This window comes from Neolamprologus brichardi, chromosome 6 (assembly GCF_056152115.1).
Source record: "Neolamprologus brichardi isolate AB-2024 chromosome 6, ASM5615211v1, whole genome shotgun sequence".
Lineage (NCBI taxonomy): Eukaryota > Metazoa > Chordata > Actinopteri > Cichliformes > Cichlidae > Neolamprologus > Neolamprologus brichardi.
In genome coordinates, this window is record NC_142109.1 from 14,515,179 (window position 1) to 14,537,204 (window position 22,026).

At 41.4% G+C, this 22,026-nt stretch overlaps 2 protein-coding genes across 3 annotated transcripts; one reads left to right on the forward strand and one right to left on the reverse strand.

Moving 5' to 3' along the window:
• The first annotated feature begins 653 nt into the window (after positions 1-653).
• LOC102793142 (caspase-6-like) lies at positions 654-7,282 on the forward strand. The gene is made up of 8 exons (XM_006787089.3): positions 654-744; positions 1,024-1,068; positions 2,660-2,702; positions 2,799-2,942; positions 3,554-3,630; positions 3,817-3,992; positions 4,410-4,551; positions 5,019-7,282. The coding sequence occupies exons 1-8, from the start codon at positions 714-716 to the stop codon at positions 5,252-5,254; spliced, it is 894 nt and encodes a 297-aa protein (XP_006787152.1). The 5' UTR covers positions 654-713; the 3' UTR covers positions 5,255-7,282.
• A 129-nt stretch (positions 7,283-7,411) lies between these two features.
• On the reverse strand, positions 7,412-21,508 carry LOC102793437 (calcium uniporter protein, mitochondrial-like). Of its 2 annotated transcripts, none has more exons than XM_006787091.3 (8): positions 21,181-21,508; positions 10,665-10,734; positions 10,309-10,476; positions 9,250-9,354; positions 8,939-9,099; positions 8,588-8,791; positions 7,924-8,040; positions 7,412-7,704 (listed from the first exon to the last, which is right to left on the reverse strand). In XM_006787091.3, exons 1-8 carry the CDS (start codon positions 21,286-21,288, stop codon positions 7,627-7,629), a joined length of 1,011 nt encoding a protein of 336 aa, XP_006787154.2. In that variant the 5' UTR covers positions 21,289-21,508; the 3' UTR covers positions 7,412-7,626. The 2 variants fall into 2 exon arrangements, with proteins under 2 accessions (XP_006787154.2, XP_006787153.2); XM_006787090.3 differs by having other exon boundaries at positions 10,309-10,479.
• Between the last annotated feature and the right edge of the window lie 518 nt (positions 21,509-22,026).

A 22,026-nucleotide genomic window follows, 5' to 3' on the forward strand; every position in this document is an offset into this window, starting at 1 on the left:
ATATCGGAATGTGTGTTTGTGTATTGACGTGAAAGTGATTATGTGTTGTTATGCATACCGTTTCCAACAGAGGGAAACAGAGCTTCATTTGAAATATTTCCAATATAATTCCCCCATATCTCCTAAAACTGCCAAACAGGACATTATTACAAAACTGTGTAAAATAAGGCGGTCAGTATCCAGTTCCTTATACCATGAGGAAAACGGAACATATGATGAGTTGGCAGTGTTAGCACATCCTCCCTGCCCTTCCACAGAATGTAACTGAATGCGATGGTAAAGATGGCACTAATGTGACTTGCAGAAGCATCTTTTTAATTTGTTACCTGTCATTCGTTTATAAATATGTGGACCTTTAAATGTCTTAAGAACAATGAAGTGTAGGCTTTATGTTTTTAGTCATGTATGAGATGAGGCTCGTAACATAAATCTGGATTAGGCTTTTAGCCCACTTAATCTTTTACTTTCTTCTCATGCTCTTGTAGTTGTTCGTGATTTGGTAGTTGCCTGAACTTGTTCTATTACAATGTTGCAAACACGGAAATACTAGTCTTTAAATCTTTGAATGACAGATGCGACAGCCAATAGGTGAAAATCTGAGCCAATGAGATTACGGTGGGCGGAACCACACATACACTCTTTTTAGGGTGGGTTTTACGACGGTGACGTTTTCTTCTCACGGCGTTAGTCCGAAAAAAAGACGAACCGTGAACATGTCTGACAAGCAAAAAGACGACTGCGGAGGTAATAAATTTGCATTTTTAAAAAATATTAGAAACAGACAGGCGACCTGTTAATTTGAAAGCCGAACAATAAGTGCAACGCTACTAAGTTTCGATCTACGCTGAGCTCAATGTATTTTAAACTGTTTTGTATGCTCTGTTATAAATGTTGTCACACATTTACTATAAGCGTTTCTTTAAGTCAGTCACCACGTTAGTACAACGTGTGTCAGGTTTTTTTTTTTAATGTAATAGCAATGAAGTCGGGACTTCACTGCTCCTCCTTCTCTGACTTTCCTAGGAAGTGTTGCCACAGACAGCAAACCAACAGGTGAAAGCAAGCTAGGTGAGTATTTCCTACCGTGAAGTATATAAAAATTCTAAAATCTTTTTTTAAAACATGAACGACAAAGTACTTGCTCATACCAAAAGCAAAAAGCGAAACACTAAAAGCTGTAAAGTTGTACAAACAATGTAATAAAAGTAATGTTTTGTTGCTGGTGAAACAAACAGGGCGTGTAAAACAGCGTGTGATTAATCATCAGCTCAAAGATTTTTACTATCGCTTTCATACTGTACCCCTCAGTCCAGGTCAGGAAGCTGCTTTATGGCTGCTTTATACCTAACATTTTTTCTCCTAATTATCAGTGTTGGACTTCCAGGTGCACTTCCAGAGTTTTTGTTGCTTGCTTGTTTTGTATTCAGCTGTGAGTTTATTTATATATGTGAGTAACTAATAACAAAAGCAAAACATCTAAAGTGATAGTAAAGATTGCCTCAGAGCCAGGCTATGGAAATAAAAATGAGCAAATTGCCCTCATGGATTCACTTTAACAAAGGTTTATTTACATAGAACCAACAACAGTCACCTCAAATAACCTTTTACCTTCAAATACACCCATTCTACCTCATTTGCACAAATACTCTGTCCTATGTATCTGTAGGGTGGAGAATAGAGCTGTTCCTCTTGGCTTTGTTCTTTTAGCAGCCTTTGCTATCTTTCTCCACCCGTCACTCAGCCATTGACAGCTGTCAGGACTTTGAGCGGATGGAACAATGGCTGCTTGACCCCCACACTAGCAGCACTTGTAGCTGTACTCTTAAACAAAAACAAAAGTCTGAAAAGCTAAATCCTGCTATGGATAAGTCCTCTGCTGTGTTTTCTTTTTCCTTTTCCCGCATGGTTGGAGGATGAGGATGAGGGTGGCTTCTCCTTGTGCGTGTTTCTGCTGGAGGTTTCTTTCTGTTACAAGGGAGTTCTTCCTTCCCACCACTCAAAAGTGCTTCCTCATAAAAGATCATTTAATTGTTGACGCTTTCTCCTGAATACCGTAGGGTCCTCACAGTATGAAACACATTAAGGCAACTGTTGTTGTTATTTAGCGCTGTATAAATAAATATATAAATGTATAAATATATTTATAAGTATTTATAATATTTATAAGTATTTATAATATTTATAAGTATTTATAAATATAAATTGACTTGAATTGAATTAATTTTCACTACACAAAAGGTTTCTCAATTACAATATTAAGAAACCTAATTTCCTGTATTGACAGGATATTAGATATATGTTAATGGTCAAATTTATCTTAATTATTTTAAGACGTTTGCGTGTGGAGTTAGTGAGGACAGCCTGAAGAAAAGGAACAATTACACAACTATGATATTGTCAAGTGCATTATTGATGCAATACTGAGATTTTAAAATATCACGGTTGTCGTCTGTGCTCGGTTTATTCTAACACTCTTACTAGCACATTAAGCAGGTAGTTACTGGCACAGTACGATCTAGGATACTGTCATACTTGTGTTACTACTTTCTTTCCAATATCATGTTTATCATTAACACTGGCATGTTGCAAGCAAGACTTGCCACAGCATTATTATTTTGTAGTTATTGCACTGGTTATTTATGCATGTGCTTTTCAATAGTATGCACGGAAAACCAAACAGAGACCGACTCCTTCATCAGAAGGTAAATTCTTACTTCCACGTTTTGTGGCTGTTACTTGAAATTCTCACTTAGGTTATTGCTCTGTATTCATGTGCCCAATTTTCACTCGATATTCAGCTACCTGGATCCTGCAGAGGAGTACAAGATGGGCAACAAACGACGAGGTCTTGCACTCATCTTTAATCAGGAGTGCTTCTTCTGGCGCCTGGGCTTGCATGACAGAAATGGAACCAATGCTGATCGTTACAATTTGGAGAAAAGGTACAACTTCCATCTACCTGCTTAAGAAAAGGAAATTGCATTAGGCTGCGCTTTCATGGCAGGTTTAGATCTGTTCTGTGGTAATATCGTGTAAGAATTTCAAATGTTTTTCCTGGTTATTAAATGTTATTCTTTTCTCTGTTGGATTGCCCTGAGGCTGAGTTCTTTCACTGCAGTGCACCAGCGAGTGCCAAGGACAATATGTGCGCTATATTTTTAAGTTCACAGAGAACTCTGTGATTGTTTCTCTCCTGAGTAGTGATGACCCTGATCACAATCCCCACTACAGAGTGTGATCGTGGCCCTATAGAGGTTGATTTCACAGTGGTCCAAGTTGTTCCCACTGCATCAACAACTGAAGAGATGGTTGTGGATTTTAGAAAGAATCCTATGACCGTCTCTCCTGTGGTGGTAATAGCTGATGCTTTGGAGTGTCTGCAGAAGCAGAAATATTGAGGCATTGAAATTTATAGGACTCTGAAAAAGGTCCAGTCAATCCTGATCCAAACAAACCCTTGTCTAAAGAATTTATATTGCTCATAAAGAGCAATAAAATTATTTTTGGTCCTTGATCTGTTAAAATAATCGACTCATTTTCACTTTCTGTGCAGATTGAAGGATCTAAACTTTGAAGTAAGGTGTTATGATAACTACAAGCAGGAGGCAGTCCTAGATGAAATCGCCAAAGGTACCCACATAATCACTTGTAACTCTTAAATAACTAGCATGCATCCAAGATGGACATAAAAATCATCAAGAAAATCATCACCGTAGTTTGATTTCTCCCATAACTCTTTGCTCTCCTGCAAACATATCTGTCTCAAATCTAACATACAGCTGCAAGTTTAATAACAAGTACTTTTTGTCCCACTAGCTGCGGAGGAAGATCACTCAGATGCGGATTGCTTTTTTCTCGCCTTCCTGAGCCATGGAGAGGATAACCATGTTTATTGCTACGATGGAAAAATCAGTATCCAGGAGATCACGTCCATGTTCAAGGGAGACAAGTGCCAGGACCTTGTTGGAAAGCCAAAGATCTTCGTAATACAGGTACACACTAGCCAAAATCAGTCAAGTCTATTAGAGCAGCGGTCCCCGACCCCCGGGCCTCGGACCGGTACCGGTCCGTGAGTCGTTTGGTACCGGGCCGTGAGAGTTGAGGCTCAGGTGTGAAATGTATTGTTTTCAGGGTTTTTATCGGTTTTCAGCGTTATTTTGTTATTATTTTTATCGTTAACTCAGTTTTCCTGGGTCTTTTCACGTGTGTTGTGAATAAATCTTCTTTTTTTCGGTACCGGTACTAGTTTTATTTTGTTGTATTTATCCGCGACACCTTAAAGGCCGGTCCGTGAAAATAATGTCGGGCATAAACCGGTCCGTGGCGCAAAAAAGGTTGGGGACCGCTATATTAGAGCACGTTAACTTGCTGCATTACCTTAGTTTAATGCTCCATCCATCCATCTCCAGGCATGTCGAGGAGAAAAGCATGATGATCCGGTTACCCCTGCTGATGCAGTGGATAGCAAAGTAGAGGTGTTTGTGGATGCCAGTGCCATACACACGCTGCCTGCTGGGGCTGATTTCATCATGTGCTATTCTGTGGCTGAAGGTGAGTCTTCTGGGATTTGACTCAACCTTTTGCTTTTTATTTGGGCTCAGAGGAAATATCAAAGACACTGAACTGAGTGTATTTTTAATCACAGGGTAGATATGTGATGTTAGAATAATAGTATCCTCAAATATATCTAATAGTTTATTCTGTTTTATATAATAATATAAAGCTAAAATGTCTCCACTTGGCTACCAGTGACACGTGATTACAGTGTCACAAACTGTCCAGCTAGTGTTATACACTGTTTGTGTATTTGTATTTATATGTCTAAGCTCATTTATTGGTGATCAAGAGTTGGACCAGTGCCTAAATAGGTTTATTTTTCTTAATAAAACAGTACAATTGAGCCACTATAAATCCTGCTGTAAAGCATTTAACATTTCATAGCTTCCTAAAAATCCATACTTCTTCCGTTTGCGTTTTCTTCACCTTCCATATTAACTTTTCTTTTCAATATTTTTTAGGTTATTACTCACACCGGGAGACTATCAATGGCTCCTGGTATATCCAAGATCTGTGTGAATTGCTCCAAAAGCATGGTGATACCCTGGAATTCACAGAGTTACTCACGCTGGTCAATAGAAAAGTGTCCATGAGGAGTGTTCTGAGAGCTCGTGACCTACACGCTATTGGGAAGAAGCAAGTACCTTGTTTTGCTTCAATGCTCACCAAGAAACTTTACTTCCGACCAAAAAAGTAACACTGTCACACCTCAGTCTTTCAATAAGCGGGTTTATGTGGGTTTTTTTTTTAACTAGATAGGGCTTCTGAACAGGAATTTACACTTGGCACTAGATTAGGACTAAATGTATATAATTTTCTGTATCACCATCTGAATATGAACACATGCAAAGTGACCATCTAATCCAGTTTATTGCTTCATTCAGTGGCTGTTAGGCTCTATGGGGGTCATATGTAAAACATGTTTCTTTGGCAAAGAATTAGTGTTGTTCTTATGGCAAAATTTAAATAACTAAACAGTGAAAACGTGGTTTCCAGAAGATGAAAGCAAACAAACAAATGAACTCTTTAATCTTGGTCAGACTTTCCCAGTTATCTCTGAATGCAAACCAATAGTTGGGATTATAATGGAGTCCAACCCAACAACCCCTACAGTAACTGATATTTGAACTGTTGTTGGAAATAGAGATGCTGTTTTACTTAGTGAACACAACTGTGGCTGTCTTCTGACTAAGTTGAATATCCATCCATCCATCCTCTCCTGCTTATCCAATTCAGGGTTGTCAGGGCCAGCTGCCATAGGTCGAGAGGCAGGGTACACCCAGGACAGGTTGCCAGTCTGACTAAGCTGCTTATGACACAAAATATAACAAGATCTAATGAGTTTATAGAGAACATCCAATTGAAAATCAGTTGTATTTACCTCAGGCCTGTAGTTGTGGCTATCCATCTTGATTGCATTAGTAATGTATTAATTACAGAGTTTTGTGATAGCAGCTGTTGAAACGACCACTCTGCCTGAATTTAACACAACTAAATGGCACTTATCTCGTAAGACACAAGGACCCAGAAATATATTTCTCAGATGTCCCCTTTCAGGAATTATTTCCTGAGTATTAAAAAGAGTTCATGTGGGAATGCCAGGATGTTCAAGTTAGTGGCTGAGCTTCACGTTTCTTTTGATGATCAGATTTAGTTCCATACAAGGAAAATAGTTCTTAAATTTGACTTGTCGTTTTAGTCCTTTAAGCATAACGAGATAACTGACATTTAATTTTATTATATAAAAGAGAAGGCAGACATGCCTGGAGCTGGAAATGAAGAAAAGGCACTACAGGCCAGAGGAAAACTAGCAGAGATGTTTTGTTCTGGGGGACAGGGGTGTGTAAAAGACAACAAATTTGCCAAAACGGGCAACATTAAAACTACTGTCATCGTTTAATTACTGCCATTGATGGCGTAGCTGTGTTAAATTTGGTATTCCTGTTAGTTTTTCTATCCCCGTCCATGTGGATTACAACCCATCTGTATTTAAATTATGATGGTTATGAATCAGTCTTTTTCGGCTGCTTCGTAAAACTACTGAAATAACTTTGGTAGTACAGAACGATGTCTTACTGCACGGCAGTGCGTTCAGTTTGCCTTCTTTTATAACAAGTTCAAAGCACATAGTTTGCAGCGGCCTTGAACACCGAGCTGTTCACCGGCTCAGCGCTGTCTGTGGAAGCTTGAAAACTCAGGGAGTCTGTTTCACGGGTTTTTGAGGATTTTTTTTTTCAGCCAGACAAATATTTTCCAGTTCATCTTCAGAAATAGGCGACATGCAGTGCATTCCACTTAAAACTGGAATTTCTTAGTTCTTAGCTGGAATTTTCCGGTGGAATGCTCCTACTCATCAGTTTCATTATTATCTCACTATAAGCCTCAAGTAGCCAACACTTTAACAAACTGTCCAAGCACTACATAAACAGTGTGTTTCCTTAAGCCTTACTGCTTTACAAAGGGATTTCATGTTCTTTATGTGTCAGTAACTTATAGTACATTTACTCCTGCATATTTGCACCTAGACGACAATACCAGTGTGAAAAGTACCTCAGGGAGGAGGGTGTGTTCTTTAAAGTTGTACTTTGGACCTAAAACTGTGTCATGTGGTGTATGTGTGTGGCGTGGGTGGGGTGAATATGCCAGAACACACAACAATGCTGTATTTTTGTGGTCATAATTTAGTTACTTTACTTGCCCTCAATAAAAAGGTGTTTTATAAAAATCTTCATTGCATTTGTGTTAGAAAGTGCGTTTGCATTCTTTATTTAATAATCCTGTAACGGCTGCGATGCAGATTTAATCAAAGTGCTTCACAATCACACAATCAGACCAGGAAGACACCAGATTCAAATGGGGTTTGGGAAACATTTCATTTCATTAGCAATCAATCTTTGTTCTATTTTTTTTTTCTTTTGATGATATAATTGGCATCATTATTAATACTTAAAGAAAACAATTTCATGGATTTGAGATAAAAAGATGCTATTATCAAAATAAAGCAGGAAAATTAGTTTTGTTTTTCCTCTGTTAAAGTTTGAGGGACCATCATTCATGGCTTGGCTTCATTTATGGCTTCGGCTGGATTTGTTCAATTGGTAGCTGGAGTTGGGTTGGATATCTCAGACGCCTCAGGTCTTCCTCCACCTGAAACGCAGAAAACAGAAAATCAAAGACTGTAAAAGCAGGTGTTCATACCTTTTACAGGTTTCTGAAATAAATTTATCAGAGCTTTTATTTTTGGCTGATATTTCCTTTAATTAAAAAAAACAAACAGTTCCTTGTAGATTTGTTTAAGAAAAAAACAAACACATTCAGTAACAAAGATTCTGACTGATTTATTGTAAAACAAAACAGTCAGCCAACCTGGGCCAGCTTGTCTTTGAGTTCATTGTATTTTTCCACATTGAATCTCTTTTTCCTGGCCCCCTTATAAAAATAACGCAGGAACTGCCTGTCCTGGGCGTCTGGGTATACATAATCCTGTAGGAGAGAATAAAGTAGGTTAATTATTTAAAAATATATCTGCACACATGACAATTTTACACAAATGAGCATTAGGTGTAACTATATTTTGCTTTTTAACATCTAAAGTGTAAGATCAGCCTTCTAAAGGAGGTTATTATCATTTCTTGGGTCTAGAGAGTTGGGGTAGATTTTATGGCTTTTTCTAGACTATTTACTGGGCAGAGCAAATAGATGTATTTCCCAAAATGTGAAATATGAAATGTGATTCGAAAGTCAGTGAAAGTTCTGGTACGTGACTTGCTGAGTAATAGGTTCTAACTGCTAGTTGTCAGTTACCCTGATAAGAAGTCAAGTTGAGCCATATTTATTTACACTACAAACAACCTTCACCCCTTCAGAGCAATACAGGACATCTTTATTGTAGCTTCCATGTTGTTTTCACAGTCCACAATATATCACATGCCCAAGTCTGAAGGAACAACTTGTGAAATGGCCTGAGGAGCAGCTGTCATCTACACCTAGAGGAAAACGGTGAAGTCAGTCAGGTGTCTCTGAGTCTTACCTGTTTGGTGAGGATATAGTAGGCTAAAGCTGCCATGCTGGTCGAGTAGGTGATGAAATATGTGACGGGCTCCATGACGTCCCATGAATAGACCCACCAGGTGAGCCAGGCCAGAGCGCCGCCCTGCACGGACAGCAGCGCCAGGCCAACATACAGAGCCCTGGATGTCTGGAAGTTTGCTTTACCGGACAGGTCTGCCTTCATCTGTCACCAATAAAATGCAGAGAAAAATGGGTTACCAAGTCTTTAAGGCTGAAATGTCATCATTACCTTTAAATGAAGCTTTCAAGCAAGTATAACAAGGTACAAAGTAATTTCATGGGTGAGTGGTTGTTGCAACACATCGAGTACCTTCTCCAGAGGAGAAAGCTCCTGTTTGAGGTTGTCCAGTTTCTCCAGGAGCTCCCTCTCCTTCAGCAGCTGGTGTTCGGGCTGGTGGAGTGCCGTGTGCAGCAGGTGCACAACATGTTTCATGTCCTCCAGCTCTATAGCGTGCTCAGCAGATGCACACACTGTAACGGGGGAGCAACAGGGCAGACAACGAGGAGAAAGTAAAAGTGAAATATGAGAAGAATAGAAGATAATAACCACATTTTATCACCAGGATCAAGTGTAATTGGAAAACTGCCAAATGGAGAATTTATGAATGGAGATAAATGTACCCCTTTCAGGAGCGCAGATATTATAAACTGCGTTGTTGATGACAAGCTGAAAGTCCTTGTCCAGCAGGGCATCGATCAGCGTGCTGTTGGCAATGCGCTCCCCATCTGTCAAAGCAAGTGCTGAACTGATTTAACTTTATCTTTTATACCGTGAAAAAAAAGGTTTGCGGGCAGAGGGACCAAACAAATTCAATAAAACATTATAGCAACAAAAAGTTTATCAAATAAACCCCCCGGTGATTGACAAAGTCAGTAATTTACAGCTTACAGAATGTAGTTCAGCACTGCATAACTACAGTTCATGTATGGGAACGAGATCTGTGTGGGAAAAAGCTCATCTGCTAATCTCTGCTGCTCTGGTCTAACATGTCCCGTCTTCTAAAGTGATAAAAATCTTTGCCACAACCTGCCTCACCTGTCTCTTTCATGGAAAAATACACTTTTCACGAGTTACCCTTAAGGTAACTTAAGGAGGACTGCATCAGATACTCTTCCTAACCGCTCTGGTTCTCATACCAACTCAGATGTGAGTGGCTACAAAATGATTAGAAGTTTGAAAAGGAAGTGTGGAGTACTGTTACAGAAAATTGTCCTATTTTTCTCCACTGTGTCAAAAAATGGCACGCTCAAGGCAACACATAACTTGATAGACACAGGTGTGTGAAGATCGTGTAGACCAGTGTAACCTTGTGCCACTCCCTCCTGCTCACTGAGGAGCCACAGAGGTTTGCAAGACTATCTGCATGTAAAATACACTGCAGTATTCCCCAGAATTGCACGGTTTATGAATTTCTTTTAAAAGCAATGATCTGTGCTACAAGATCATAAAACAGACACCGCCCTGTTTTAAAGCGCAGGGAACCGCGACCTATTGTACTACAAACAGCCACAGTTACTCGCAGTGGAAGGTGATTGACTGATAACTGCTCAGTGTAAATGTGAAAATGAGTAAATGATTATTGTGGAGGCATCTTGCTTGACTTGCTATCGTTCATCCTTTTTGTGCACAACCCAGCGAACCAGACCGACTGCACCTGTTGCATACTGAGCATGTTTTACCTTTAGAGAGAACTGAGGCGGTAGCTCCTGGGTCCTCTTTCTGCAGATTGCCGATCAAGTCGCCCACGCTCATCAACATGGGCCTTAAAAAAAACAGACACTTCTCATTCCTGGATGGCAAGGGGACTTCCAGAACCAAACGCCCATGTTTGTACTTCAAAGATACATCTGCTGCACAGTGAAGGGGGTGGGGGTGGGGGGTTATGGTTAGTTTGAGTGTTAAGTTTTGCATTTATTATTCCAAATATGTGCACAGATAAGGCCAGTCTGACCACCCACAAGTAAAGTCACAAACCAGGTGCACACGTGTGACATAAAAGTTTTAATATTATGTGGATGTAATAACATCATATTACCGCTAGAGGGAGCATTTGTAGCGTAGAAAAGAGCTGGATAACTTCCAAGCGGAGGCCTTCTGTGCTGAATCTGTAAAGAAGGATATGAAGGGAGAATGAATGAAAGGAAAGAAATGACTCAGTTTTTTTCTTTGTGTTCTCACGTACACACAGACACACACACACAGACACACAAACCCCGCCCTCTGCAAACTGTCATGTCAGCAGATGTTGGAGAGTAAACAGATCCACGGAATACTAAAAGGAAGCATCTGAACAACCAAAAAGAAGCACTTGGAAACCTTCTGCCACAAGCCAGTTCACAGTGGTGTTTAATTACATCGTGGCTTCCTAATATGCTTTTATGTCACAAGGAGCAAACTGATGCATGACTTTAATTATTTTTGTGACAATGGTATTAAATGCTTAAATGAAAGACAAGTGCATTTGTAAATAAGAGACGTACTGTCACACAGTGAGACCTCAGGTTTCTCCCAGACTCCTGAGTATGGAGAACACATCCACTGAGAAGTTCATTATTCTAATCAGCAGGAGTACTTCTTTGTCCTACGCTTGGCATTCACTGGGCGTAGTCCTTCTGCTGTCTTTTTAATCCATGCTTGTATGCCTTCACAGTGCAGGTATTTAAGTTGCAAGCATAATTTAACACACTAAATACTAAAGCGCACTAAATCTGACCACAATCTGCACACTCAGAAAGTCAGAAGGGTTCCCGCTTGGATACATCTTCATCCCACTAATGCCCAGTGATGCTGCAGACACTCTCCCATCCCTTGGCCTTCAAGCTGGGAGTTTGGTCAATCAATATTACATTAAAGAAGAACAAGGGAGCTGTCCGTTTTCATGAGAGGAAGGGGGCAGGCAAGTCTCCTATCACAGGAACATAGACACGAAGAGACCAGATGTGCCGTTTCTCACGCAGCTTTGGAGTGAGCGCTTTAAGAGGGAAAACGTTTCAAACGAGCAATAAGTAACACGCACTTTAAGCTGAAGCTTAACCTAAAACTTTTAGTACCGCAGTGGTTCAAGCAAACTGTGAAAGTGCTTTAAAAAGTTACTGACAATTACCTAAAACCTCAGGATACAAGGGCTTGTGTATCAGTTATGTATCACACAATGAAGAAAAATGTGGACAGCAAGAGTGAAGCAAATTGGTCCCATGAGTCAAATTCGAGTTGCTGCAGATAGAGATAGAGAGCAATTAAGGGCTGCCCACACTTGCGGTGAAACCAATATGAAGGTGCCTTCTGTCTGATAGCACACACTGAAAAATGTCTAAAAGCTGCAGTGCACTGGGTAAGGAAACCTGAATAAGCTGTAGTGTCAAAGTCTCAGCTTTCTTATCAGGACTGTAAAAGACGTCGAATTAGTAGAATGAACAGGAACATCGTGAGATCCTGACACTCCCTCACTATAATTTGCCCGTAACAAGTTAAATATCCATTTACAGCGCACCCACCCTCCATCCCTTATAGAGACCATCTACAACATATCCACTACCCCTCCTCTGCACACGTCCAAACCACCTCATCCTTGCCTCTCTTACTGTGTCTCCACCCTGCACAACCTGAGCTGTCTCTCTGATGTACTCTCCCAATCTCGTCCATTCTGGTGTCTCCCAATGAAAATCTCAAACTCTTCAGCTTGGCCTCCTGTCTTTTTGCTAGCGCCAAAATCTCCACACCATACATCACAGCAGGTCTCACTATCACCTGTAAACCTACCTTTTCTCTCGTCTCTACCCACTCCAACCTGCCTGCACTCTCTTCGTCACCTCTCTTGTTCAGATGGCTGACTGTTACACCTGTCTCCCTCTCGTTTACACACGTGTGTTCTGTCTTGTGTTCGTTGACTTTCATTCCTCCTCTCTCCAGCGTATACTTGCTCCCTACTCTCACTACAGATCATAATGTTGGCTGCGAAAATCATAGTCCACGGAGACTGCTGCCTGACCTTACCTGTAAACCTGTCCTTCACCAATGCAGACAAGGAGTCCCACCCCTGCTGCACACCTGAGCGCTGTCTCACTGTCCTCATAAATGTCACGCATGACCCTTTCTGCCACTCTTGACTTTCCTCAGACAATACCACACTTCTTTAGCCTTTAAATGTTCAAATATACACCATTTGAGAGGCTAAAAACATACTTTTGCTTCCCTGCTAACAACTCGCCCAGAAAACACTGTGGGTAGACCCACACAGCATGCTGTAGGGCAGTCCACATTAAACCACAGGTAGCCATTTGGCCCTGTATGGGTATGTCCACAATAAGACCATAACCTACAATGAGGGACAGAGCTTCGTTTTAAGGGCTCACAAGCGAAAATAGATCGACAACAAGTGGCCCAACACACCCAGAGAGATTTAATATTGATAAGTGCTTTGTGTGCTGTTTTCAGCCGCTGCCAAATTTGACTTTTCTCCCAGTCACATTAATCCCGGAAAACATAACCACGCTATCCAAAGTGGCCAGAAATAATCTAGTTACTCTGTCACTACAGAGTTAACCTCTGACACCAAACACCTTCCCAGCATATTTAACAACAGACTAGGAAAACCTTTTACTTGCCACCTCTGCTCCAACAGTCACTGTGCTTCATTAAACTGAGAGTTGCAGGCATTCACTGCCAACACACACGATAGGTGCTTGAAAAAAAATGCATTCAACACTAGACTCACATTAGCAAACAGTTCAGGCCAGAAGTGGTTTAACGGCCGGTGTGAGCGCAGCGAAGGTTTTTGCACTCTTTGCGCATCGGTGATCTGCTAATGTGAAAACAGCAGAGCTGAAGTTAAGCATTAAGGACGAGGACAGACTGTTTGCTGAATGGGTGTGTGTGTGTGTGAGAGAGATCACTGACCGGAGACAATTCAACAGCTGAGTGCCTACAGGCATTTTATATTCTGTGTACACACGTTACCAATCCCATTTTTAAATCAACACAACGTGGCTACCATGGCAGATAATACAGCTTCAGGGCTGTGTGATGAATAATAGTCCACTTCCAAAGCCATGCTCTCAGCCCTCTGTTATTATAGCCTCTAACACAGTGCATGATGAATACTGACCTTCGTTTGTCTCTTACCTTCCTGTGGCAGCTACAAAGAAAAAAAAAACATTAAAGAACAATTTGGGAATGCTAGCAAACCGATCAACATTTACAGGGTGACAGATGACCTCCAAAGATTGTAGGGTTTGAAACTGAAAACTGAGGCCCAAATCAAATGTCTTTATTTGCATTTTCAATTTTCACGTCGAAATAGGCAGTGTTTGAACATGAATATCTCAAAAACTATTACAGTCAAAAGCCTGGAATAACACATGGCCTTTCTTACCATAAAGAAAATGGATCAGAGCTGTAATCTGGGACAGAATGCCTGTTAGTGTCATTCTAATTTAACCTGAGTTATCCAGCTCTTCCAGGACATCGTGCATGCCTACAAAGATTGTCTGGGAAATGAAAAACATGCACATATGTAATACAATTACTTCTTTATTATAATTACAGTTCTATCTGGAAACTTTTCACTTTGGGTTAGACTATCTACTGATATTCTGTTTCTGTGGAACAACTTGACATATTTGCTCAATCCAGCATGAAAGCTGAATGAAGATTTTCTTTATTTTTGTATATAAGAATTTAATTTTAAAAAAAAATTCCTTTTGCATTAGTGTTCAATTGCAGGTCCTGGTTCATGTTTATGCTATCTTTAACAGGTTTTGAGACGTTTATGTTCAAACATAACCTCAGATTATTATTAATTATATATATCCAAATATCTCTGGACCTTAAAGTTGTTAAGTAAATTGTAAGCGGCTGAGCAGAAGGTCCCATGATGATTTGTAGCTGTCAGGGGGTCAGTGACTGGTCTCTATGGCTGTGTGACTGAGGCTTTAGCGATCAATTTCACAGTGGCTGCTCACAAATTCCGGCAAACACTCGCCAACCAATCAACAAATACACATTTCTCAGTTCCACTGACCCAAATTAATGGAGTTTAAAATTGGCGAACAGTTATCAGTTACAGCTGCCTGTGTTGGCATCCACCTCCCAATCAGCATGCTTATTTCTCCAGCACAGTTTGACATGATAACATGGTGGCATATGAGGATTGAAACTTCCCCTTTGGCTTCATTTTCACTGAGCTCAAGTTTTACTTGAGCTACTCTAGTGCAAACGGCCGGACCCGCCCATAGCTTATGCAGCACACATACATGACTGGTTATCCCGTCCTGCAGGTTGAAGACTGTAGTGCCTGAACAAGCCCACACATGACAAACACATGAGTAACAGCTAACCGAATGCCTCTCATGGCACAAAACACGCCTGACTCGGAGAAACGATTGGGCTCTCTGCTTTGGCAGAAATTGCCATTGCCTAAATTTGTCTTCTTATCAAAACAAAACACACTTCCCTGATACGCAGCGCATCAATATTCAGAGCGCAGAGTGGTTGTTGCCTATCTATTGTCCTTCACACATTCCTGGAGCTGCAGGGAACATCACTGCACATCTGCCCCTCATCACCGAATCGTTTCATCCAACTGTTCTTTCACAGAACAATCAGCTGAAGGTGTATTTACGCCGTGAGCTAAGCATTTTTTATTTATGTCACGCAAACAGGGAAGGAGGAGAGAGAAGCCGGGCAGTGAAAACTTGGGAATATGGTGACAATCTGCCAGCCTCTCTCCTTCCTCACGCAGAGGCTGTGGCTTGCTGCTCCAGTAATGATCGGCGTCTATCGCCAGCTTCATTTTCCCTGCAGTCTTCCATCAGTTCCCTCCATTATCAATCCTGTCACAACTGAGCTATGGCCTCCTAAAGGAATCGGCTCCCACTCTGGCCACAGATTTGATATTGCCAAGCAAAGGGGAAAGAGATTTTTGCCGTCGTATAAGGAATCATAAGAGAATAACTTACAGTGTCTATCCAGCATGACCCGAGGCATAAAGAAAAATGTGCGAGCGTGATAAACTACGGCTGCCAGGAAGAGAAATTGAATTACTCTGTGTTGCCATTATGATTGAGAACAGCCAGCACTCTGGCATGAAAACGATTTGCATTGAACCATTTATCTTCTCCTACTCAGTTAATGATCCGGATCGCTTAAGAGAACAAAGAGAAGGTGGGAAGCGGGAAGAAGATGACTGCGGGGTTGGTGTGCTGTACGAACACGAGGCTGAGGTTGTGTTTCATGCAAATACAATGAATAAAACGTTTTGTAACACTATTAAACAAACAGCAGCACACACACACAAAAACTATTTCTCCAAATCAAAAATGTCTTCTGGGAATACAAAGTGAGCTTTAAAAGGAAGGCGCAACAAGCAGAGCGTTCCCATCTGCGACCACTGTACAACTACACTAAAAAGGGTGGAGCACGTACTCACATTTAGCCCATTTAATCTTACAGTTAGTCATCTCTCAGTCCAAACGTCCACATTTATAACCAACTCATCATTCCCCAAGCTTATCTCAGCAAAGAGTGGTGCAACTTTCAACCCTGAATGCCACAGAGAAGGAGCTGAATACTGAAAAACATGGAGGAGGAGGAAAAAACAGGAGGGCAGAAATTAAGGAATTCATGTGGTGTTCGCAAAGGTCCAGAACAGACGGATCTAAAAAAGTTGATTAAAAAGGAGCAGAAAAACAAACGCAAAGCCGATACAAAAAACCCTCTGAGTGATTCACATTACCACTTTAGTGACACGTGGCTTAGCAAAGCTTCATCACAAGGTCGCAACAGGACAAGAACAGCCCATAAAGATGAGTATCAGCTATACTGAGTTTACTTATTAAACCCTCAGTGAGAAAAATGCCCTCATTTACACAAGGATTGAAGAGGAGTTTATTTGTGACTATAAACACCAGAGCAACTTTCACTACTTATCACACACAGCGCAGTGCTCTGATGGGCTGTTATCGCAAGACTATAACAATGCAGGGTCAACACCATCACACCCACTGTGTACATGCTTCTGTAAAGACAGCGGCACCATTACCATGGTATTAAGCGAGCTACTGGAATGTTCCTTTGACTGGATGTGCTTTAAATCTGTTCTAAATTTATCAGCGACTGTTGTGGCACAGATTAGGAATAATATGTTTTTTTAGCTTTATGTGTATTAATGCTATTGTAAAAATATTGATTGAACTGAGAACTATTATTATCTAATTTTAGATACGCCTGTAGATGTGGTCAAGCTGAGCTGCTGAAGTTCGAACCGAGAATCAGAACAGAGAAGAAAGGTGGTTTAAGTGACTTTGAACGTGGCATTGTTATTGGTGCCAGATGGGCTGGTCTGAGTAGTTCTGAAAATGCTGATGAGCCATCTCTAATGTTTACAAAGAACGGTCTGAAAGAGTAAATATACAGTGAGCTGCAGTTCTCTGAGAGAAAAAGCCCTGCTGATGCCAGAGGAGAATGGCCAGAGTGCTGACAGGAAGGCAACAGTAACTCAAATAACCACTCGTTACAACGAAGGTATGCAGAAGAGCATCTCTGAATGAATACAACGTGGAACCTTGAAGCAGATGAGCTGCAGCAGAAGACCATGCCGAGTGCCGGCTAAGCAGCCAGTTTCCTGTTCTTAGCCGGCATGAGTTGCACTCTTGGATGGTAGGGTCAGAATATGGCATAAAGATGGTAAATGGCCTGTATTTGTATAGCGCTTTACTAGTCCCTAAGGACCCCAAAGCGCTTCACATCCAGTCATCCACACAAACATTCACACACACTGGTGATGGTAAGCTACATTGTAGCCACAGCCACCCTGGGGCACACTGACAGAGGCGAGGCTGCTGGACACTGGCGCCACCGGGCCCTCTGACCACCACCAGTAGGCAACGGGTGAAGTGTCTTGCCCAAGGACACAACGACCGAGACTGTCCAAGTTGGGGCTCGAACCGGCAACCTTCCAATTACAAGGCAAACTCCTAACTCTTGAGCCACGATCGCCCCCGATAAAGATGATGAAAGCATGGATCCATCCTGCCCTCTTTCAATGGTTCAGGATGATGGAAGTGGTGGTGTTATGGTGTGGTGATATTTTCTTTACACACTATATATATCAATGTGTTTACTATGTAAACATAAAAAACTATTTAGGTCTACAGGCAACAAAAAGTACAAAACGCTACAAAGGATTCCCCCAACCATAAAACTAAAGCCTGCATTGATGCCAGTGGCCCATCTACCTAATAAATTCTATGTTGTTCTATGATCAATCCACCAGTTGCTGATGGGCGAGCCAACATAACACAGAGGAAGGGCATTAGTGTAATGGCAAATGTGTTATTTTTGTACATTTGTGATAGTTGTTTTTTTTTTTTAAACTTAACAGCAAAGTGTCAAAGTGACACTGACAACGACTCTCTCTTTTCATGTTTGACGTAACACAGTTTAGGAAGCTCTTATGGTAACAACATGTTTACTGTTTCACTCCACACACTAATTACGCAAAGAGAGGCATGTCCGTAAAGACAAATTACATGAAAATTACACGTTTTGTTTTGTTTTTCGCTTCATTTATCTAGGGCCTGTTGTCATTCATCATCTGATCATTTTCCAATTCAAACTTTTCTATTAGCTCAACTTCTTTACTTCTCTCAGGTCACCCTGCCCCACCTTTTCAAGCTGAAGAAGTGATGTTGCATAATCACTGATGACACCTTGCATAAACATGTAATTTTCCCCCCCTTAAGAAGTAAACTTAGGAAACTTGCTGTCTGACATCACATCATGAAAACGAGTTCTAAAACTCGCTGCACTCTCACCAAACCACAGTACTGTTCTTTCTACACGTTATTGTATTGAGCAACGGCTTCCTCTTTAAGCAACGCTGGACCACAGATGACGAGATCAGTTCTTGATATCTGCTGAGCCTTCTTACAATTAACAGTCACTTTATTTGTTGCCCTAATGAATACAAGTATCTGCACCTGGCATGGCCACACTTGGTTGTCAGGCTTCTTCAAATGAAACCACTTAGATTTTACAGTGTTTGCCTGCCCAGTGCCAAGACAATAAAGAAAAATGAGCAAATAGTTATGCCTAATTTATCCAACCCCGGTTGTATCCTTTACAAAATTCTCAACTGCATGATGCTCAGCTTGGATGACACTGTACATCTGCCAAATGCTGATTGGTCAACTAGTCGGCCAGAGCAACAGCGGACTTCACCGGGAACGGAAGAACATTTTTTAGAAGTAGGCTGCAAACAAACTCACTTGCAGATGACTTTATCATGTGTCCTGCCATTGCGCCTCAAGGGCTGTTCAAACAGACCCGTATTATAAATGCTCCCAAAAGCCCGACGTCTCATTTTAGCGTTCCACACATATTCAATACACTAAACTAATGCTTTTGCGTTTTTTCATCCTGCTTAGCCCCATTGATTCAGCACTTTTGTGGACGCACAGAAACAACGCTGATATCGATTCTCTCATCTGAATGTGTGAAACTGCAAAGAACTAACAGTGAGCAGCACTTGAGTTTCCTGCAGGCCAGTCGGGTTTCTCTCAGCACTATTAATTAAAACATCCTTGTGTTTTATGTTTACCTATATAGCATTACAGCAGTGACAGAGACGCCCTAACTCCCTGTCACGTCTCTGGTGAAACTTTTACAAAAAGGTGATATTGAATGTTTTGTCTCTAGTGGAATCTCACCAGGGAAAGGCTTGTGTTACAAATTCATAAAAGACGTGGCCTGAATATGAATATCGCCCTATAGATACCCAAAAGAGATCATATCTGAATTCTGAGCAACTTAGGGCACAGGCTGCTCACAGTGCTTAGTAGCTGTACGTACTCTTACACGGTGGTTTTGAACTGAGGATTTATGAGGGGTTTGGAGGCGACCCAGATCTTTAATGTCAAAATGCCGGTGAACCTAGCTTTCTGCTGTCTCATGTACAATCTTCAGAGTGACCTCTGCCTCCTTCACTCAATCAAGTCCTCTGATACACTGCATTGGAAGGAATCTGATTAAAAATTGGCAACTTGCTGTGTGGATTCTAAAAACCAGATCTGTACATTTGCATGCAGCCATGCTCTCTGCTTTTCTAAGTGCATTACATTCCTATTAAAAACAGTCTGTGGCCCAGCTGCTCCTTTACAAAAGACACTTTCACTCTGAATGCCCCATTTTTGGAAGGTAATGTAATTTAGATTCTCCTCTGAGGTTGATACGTTTCTGGCTGGGGAAAGAAAATTACAAAGAGCAGAGAAACGGCCCATTTTATAGTCTAACTGAAATCTATTGCTCAATATAGGTCGGTCTACAGAATGAGGAGGTTAAAGACCACAAAACCTTTGTGGCAGAGCATTCCCAGTCTTTATTGTTTCACTGCCTGTCTTCTAAACTGCCAAATAAAGTGGAAAGAAATTCTGAAAACGACTTTATAAAACACACTGACATGCTAACTCTGTTCTTTTTGCAGCCGATATGAATTGTATTCTTTTTGCTGAAACATGGGTTGCTGTAAGGACTTCGCTTACTGAAGCTCCACTTTTATATACGGTCCAGTCTAAAAATAAAACTCATCTTAGTCATTCTGGCTTGTAGGAGTGAGTCACTGCATCCTGCCCCTCTGACAGCTTCCTTTTTTTTTCCAATCCAACAAACTCTATCTCAGCATCCATCTATGAAGGCTCTGATTGCACCGAGCAAAACAGAAACTGCACTGTTCTCCCTGCACACTCACAGATTTGAGGCACCTTAATTGAGATCTGCCTCCCTGCAGCTGAGCTGACCAAAGCAATTTCATGCAGCGGGCAATAAAAGATGTGGGCTGAACTGGTGCCTTAATAAAACTGTGAGTAAAAGCTTCACTACAATAAATAAATAAATAAATAAAATCTCAAGATTTTGCTGTGATGGAGCGTGGGTTTTCACTTTCTGCAGCATTTCCCTGCTGCACTATTTCCTGACTGTGGGCTGGACATGTTTGTTGATGGGTGATGTATAGCTGCATGGTAGTGCTGTGGGATATTGCAGGTCCAATACCAGGTAAATACAGGGCCAGTATTGCCAATGCCAATACTTTTACTCTCTCATGGCAGGTTTTGTATGGGTGAGCAGTGTCTCATGACTTATGGAATAAGTCCATTGAACACATTTTAATGATCACTAAATCAATGTGATTTTTACTTTCCACAATAAATGCCAAAACACCTTTCAGCTTTTCATATATTTTGAAACAGTTTTTAATACCTTAAATTTTAATCTATTTCTCCTTAAAGCACTTAATAAATCAATAAATCTGAAGCTAGTAGCACAGTATAGATCCTATCACTAGTATCGATCAGACACTTTTGGTATCGATAGCCTCGTTATTTGGATCGATCCTCCCAGATCTTCTGTACAGGCTCCACAGGCATAGAGACGACAGGAAAATGAAAAAAAGTTTTTGAGTAGCGCTCAAAATAGAGACAAAAACAGCGTCTTGTGCTTCAGCAGGAAGCTTTACACTGTGACGCCCACGAGGGACTCGGAGTACAGCGTTTATTTACCTGGTGTAGAAATGTAACCGGGCGAGCGGGTCTGAGACCGCAGCGTAGGGTGTGAACACTTCCCACGAGTCCAGTCGCAACTTTGCACACCGCCCGCACCGAAGCCATCGTCAGCCGGTAACCGTTTTTAGCCGCCTCGCTGGGGCATGCCGGGAGGAGAGAGGTCCAGGACGAGTACCTCAGAGCTCAGTGTTTCACTTTAAAACGGGCTGCTGTCTGTGCGTGTAGCAACAGACAGGAGGATCGCTACGGGACCCGGAGGAGGAGGAGGAGGAAGAGAGCAGGCTGAGCTGCATACCATTTCCTCCTGACTACACCCGCGCGCTCTCTGCCAGACTCCGCTTCCTTTGTGCCCCACCCCTCCTCTTTCTTTCTGTTGGGTCTGTTTTGCATGAAACAGCAAGTGGGAAGCATATGCGCCTGCCAGGCTCACGGGACTGTAAGCCGACATCCCAAACATCACCCCCTCTCCTCTCACGAATCATCACGAGTTGGTCTGATCGCTAAAATAACAAATTTATATGAGGCTTATTAGGGCTGGAGCCGTTGTAACGTTACACTTTGAAGTCTTCATAACTTCAAAGGGTGAACTTGGCCAAGAGCTCCACTTTAAGCATGCCACCCACAAATCGATTTCCTCTGATCCCACATTAAAATAGGCCCTTAGAGATAAAGCGAACTTTCTAATCACGGTGTTACATATGAGCAAGGACTGCATTTCAGCTGTCAGCCAACAGGGGGAGCACTTACACACAAATATGTGTCACTGACATAGAGGTCAATGATGCGCAATTCTTTGTTCTTTCAAATACAAAGATGGATAATGATAAAGATTCAGGCCTCAGT

Excerpts from the sequence above, each read along its gene's own strand:
- LOC102793437 (XM_006787090.3), bottom strand. The coding sequence starts at position 21,288 with ATGGCTTCGGTGCGGGCGGTGTGCAAAGTTGCGACTGGACTCGTGGGA. Across the intron at positions 10,480-10,664 it reads TACAAATGCTCCCTCTAGCG|CAGATGTATCTTTGAAGTAC; the intron begins GTAATATGATGT and ends TTCACTGTGCAG. Across the intron at positions 8,041-8,587 it reads ACTATATCCTCACCAAACAG|GATTATGTATACCCAGACGC; the intron begins GTAAGACTCAGA and ends TCTCTCCTACAG.
- LOC102793142 (XM_006787089.3), top strand. The coding sequence starts at position 714 with ATGTCTGACAAGCAAAAAGACGACTGCGGAG. Across the intron at positions 3,993-4,409 it reads CAAAGATCTTCGTAATACAG|GCATGTCGAGGAGAAAAGCA; the intron begins GTACACACTAGC and ends ATCCATCTCCAG. Across the intron at positions 4,552-5,018 it reads GTGCTATTCTGTGGCTGAAG|GTTATTACTCACACCGGGAG; the intron begins GTGAGTCTTCTG and ends AATATTTTTTAG.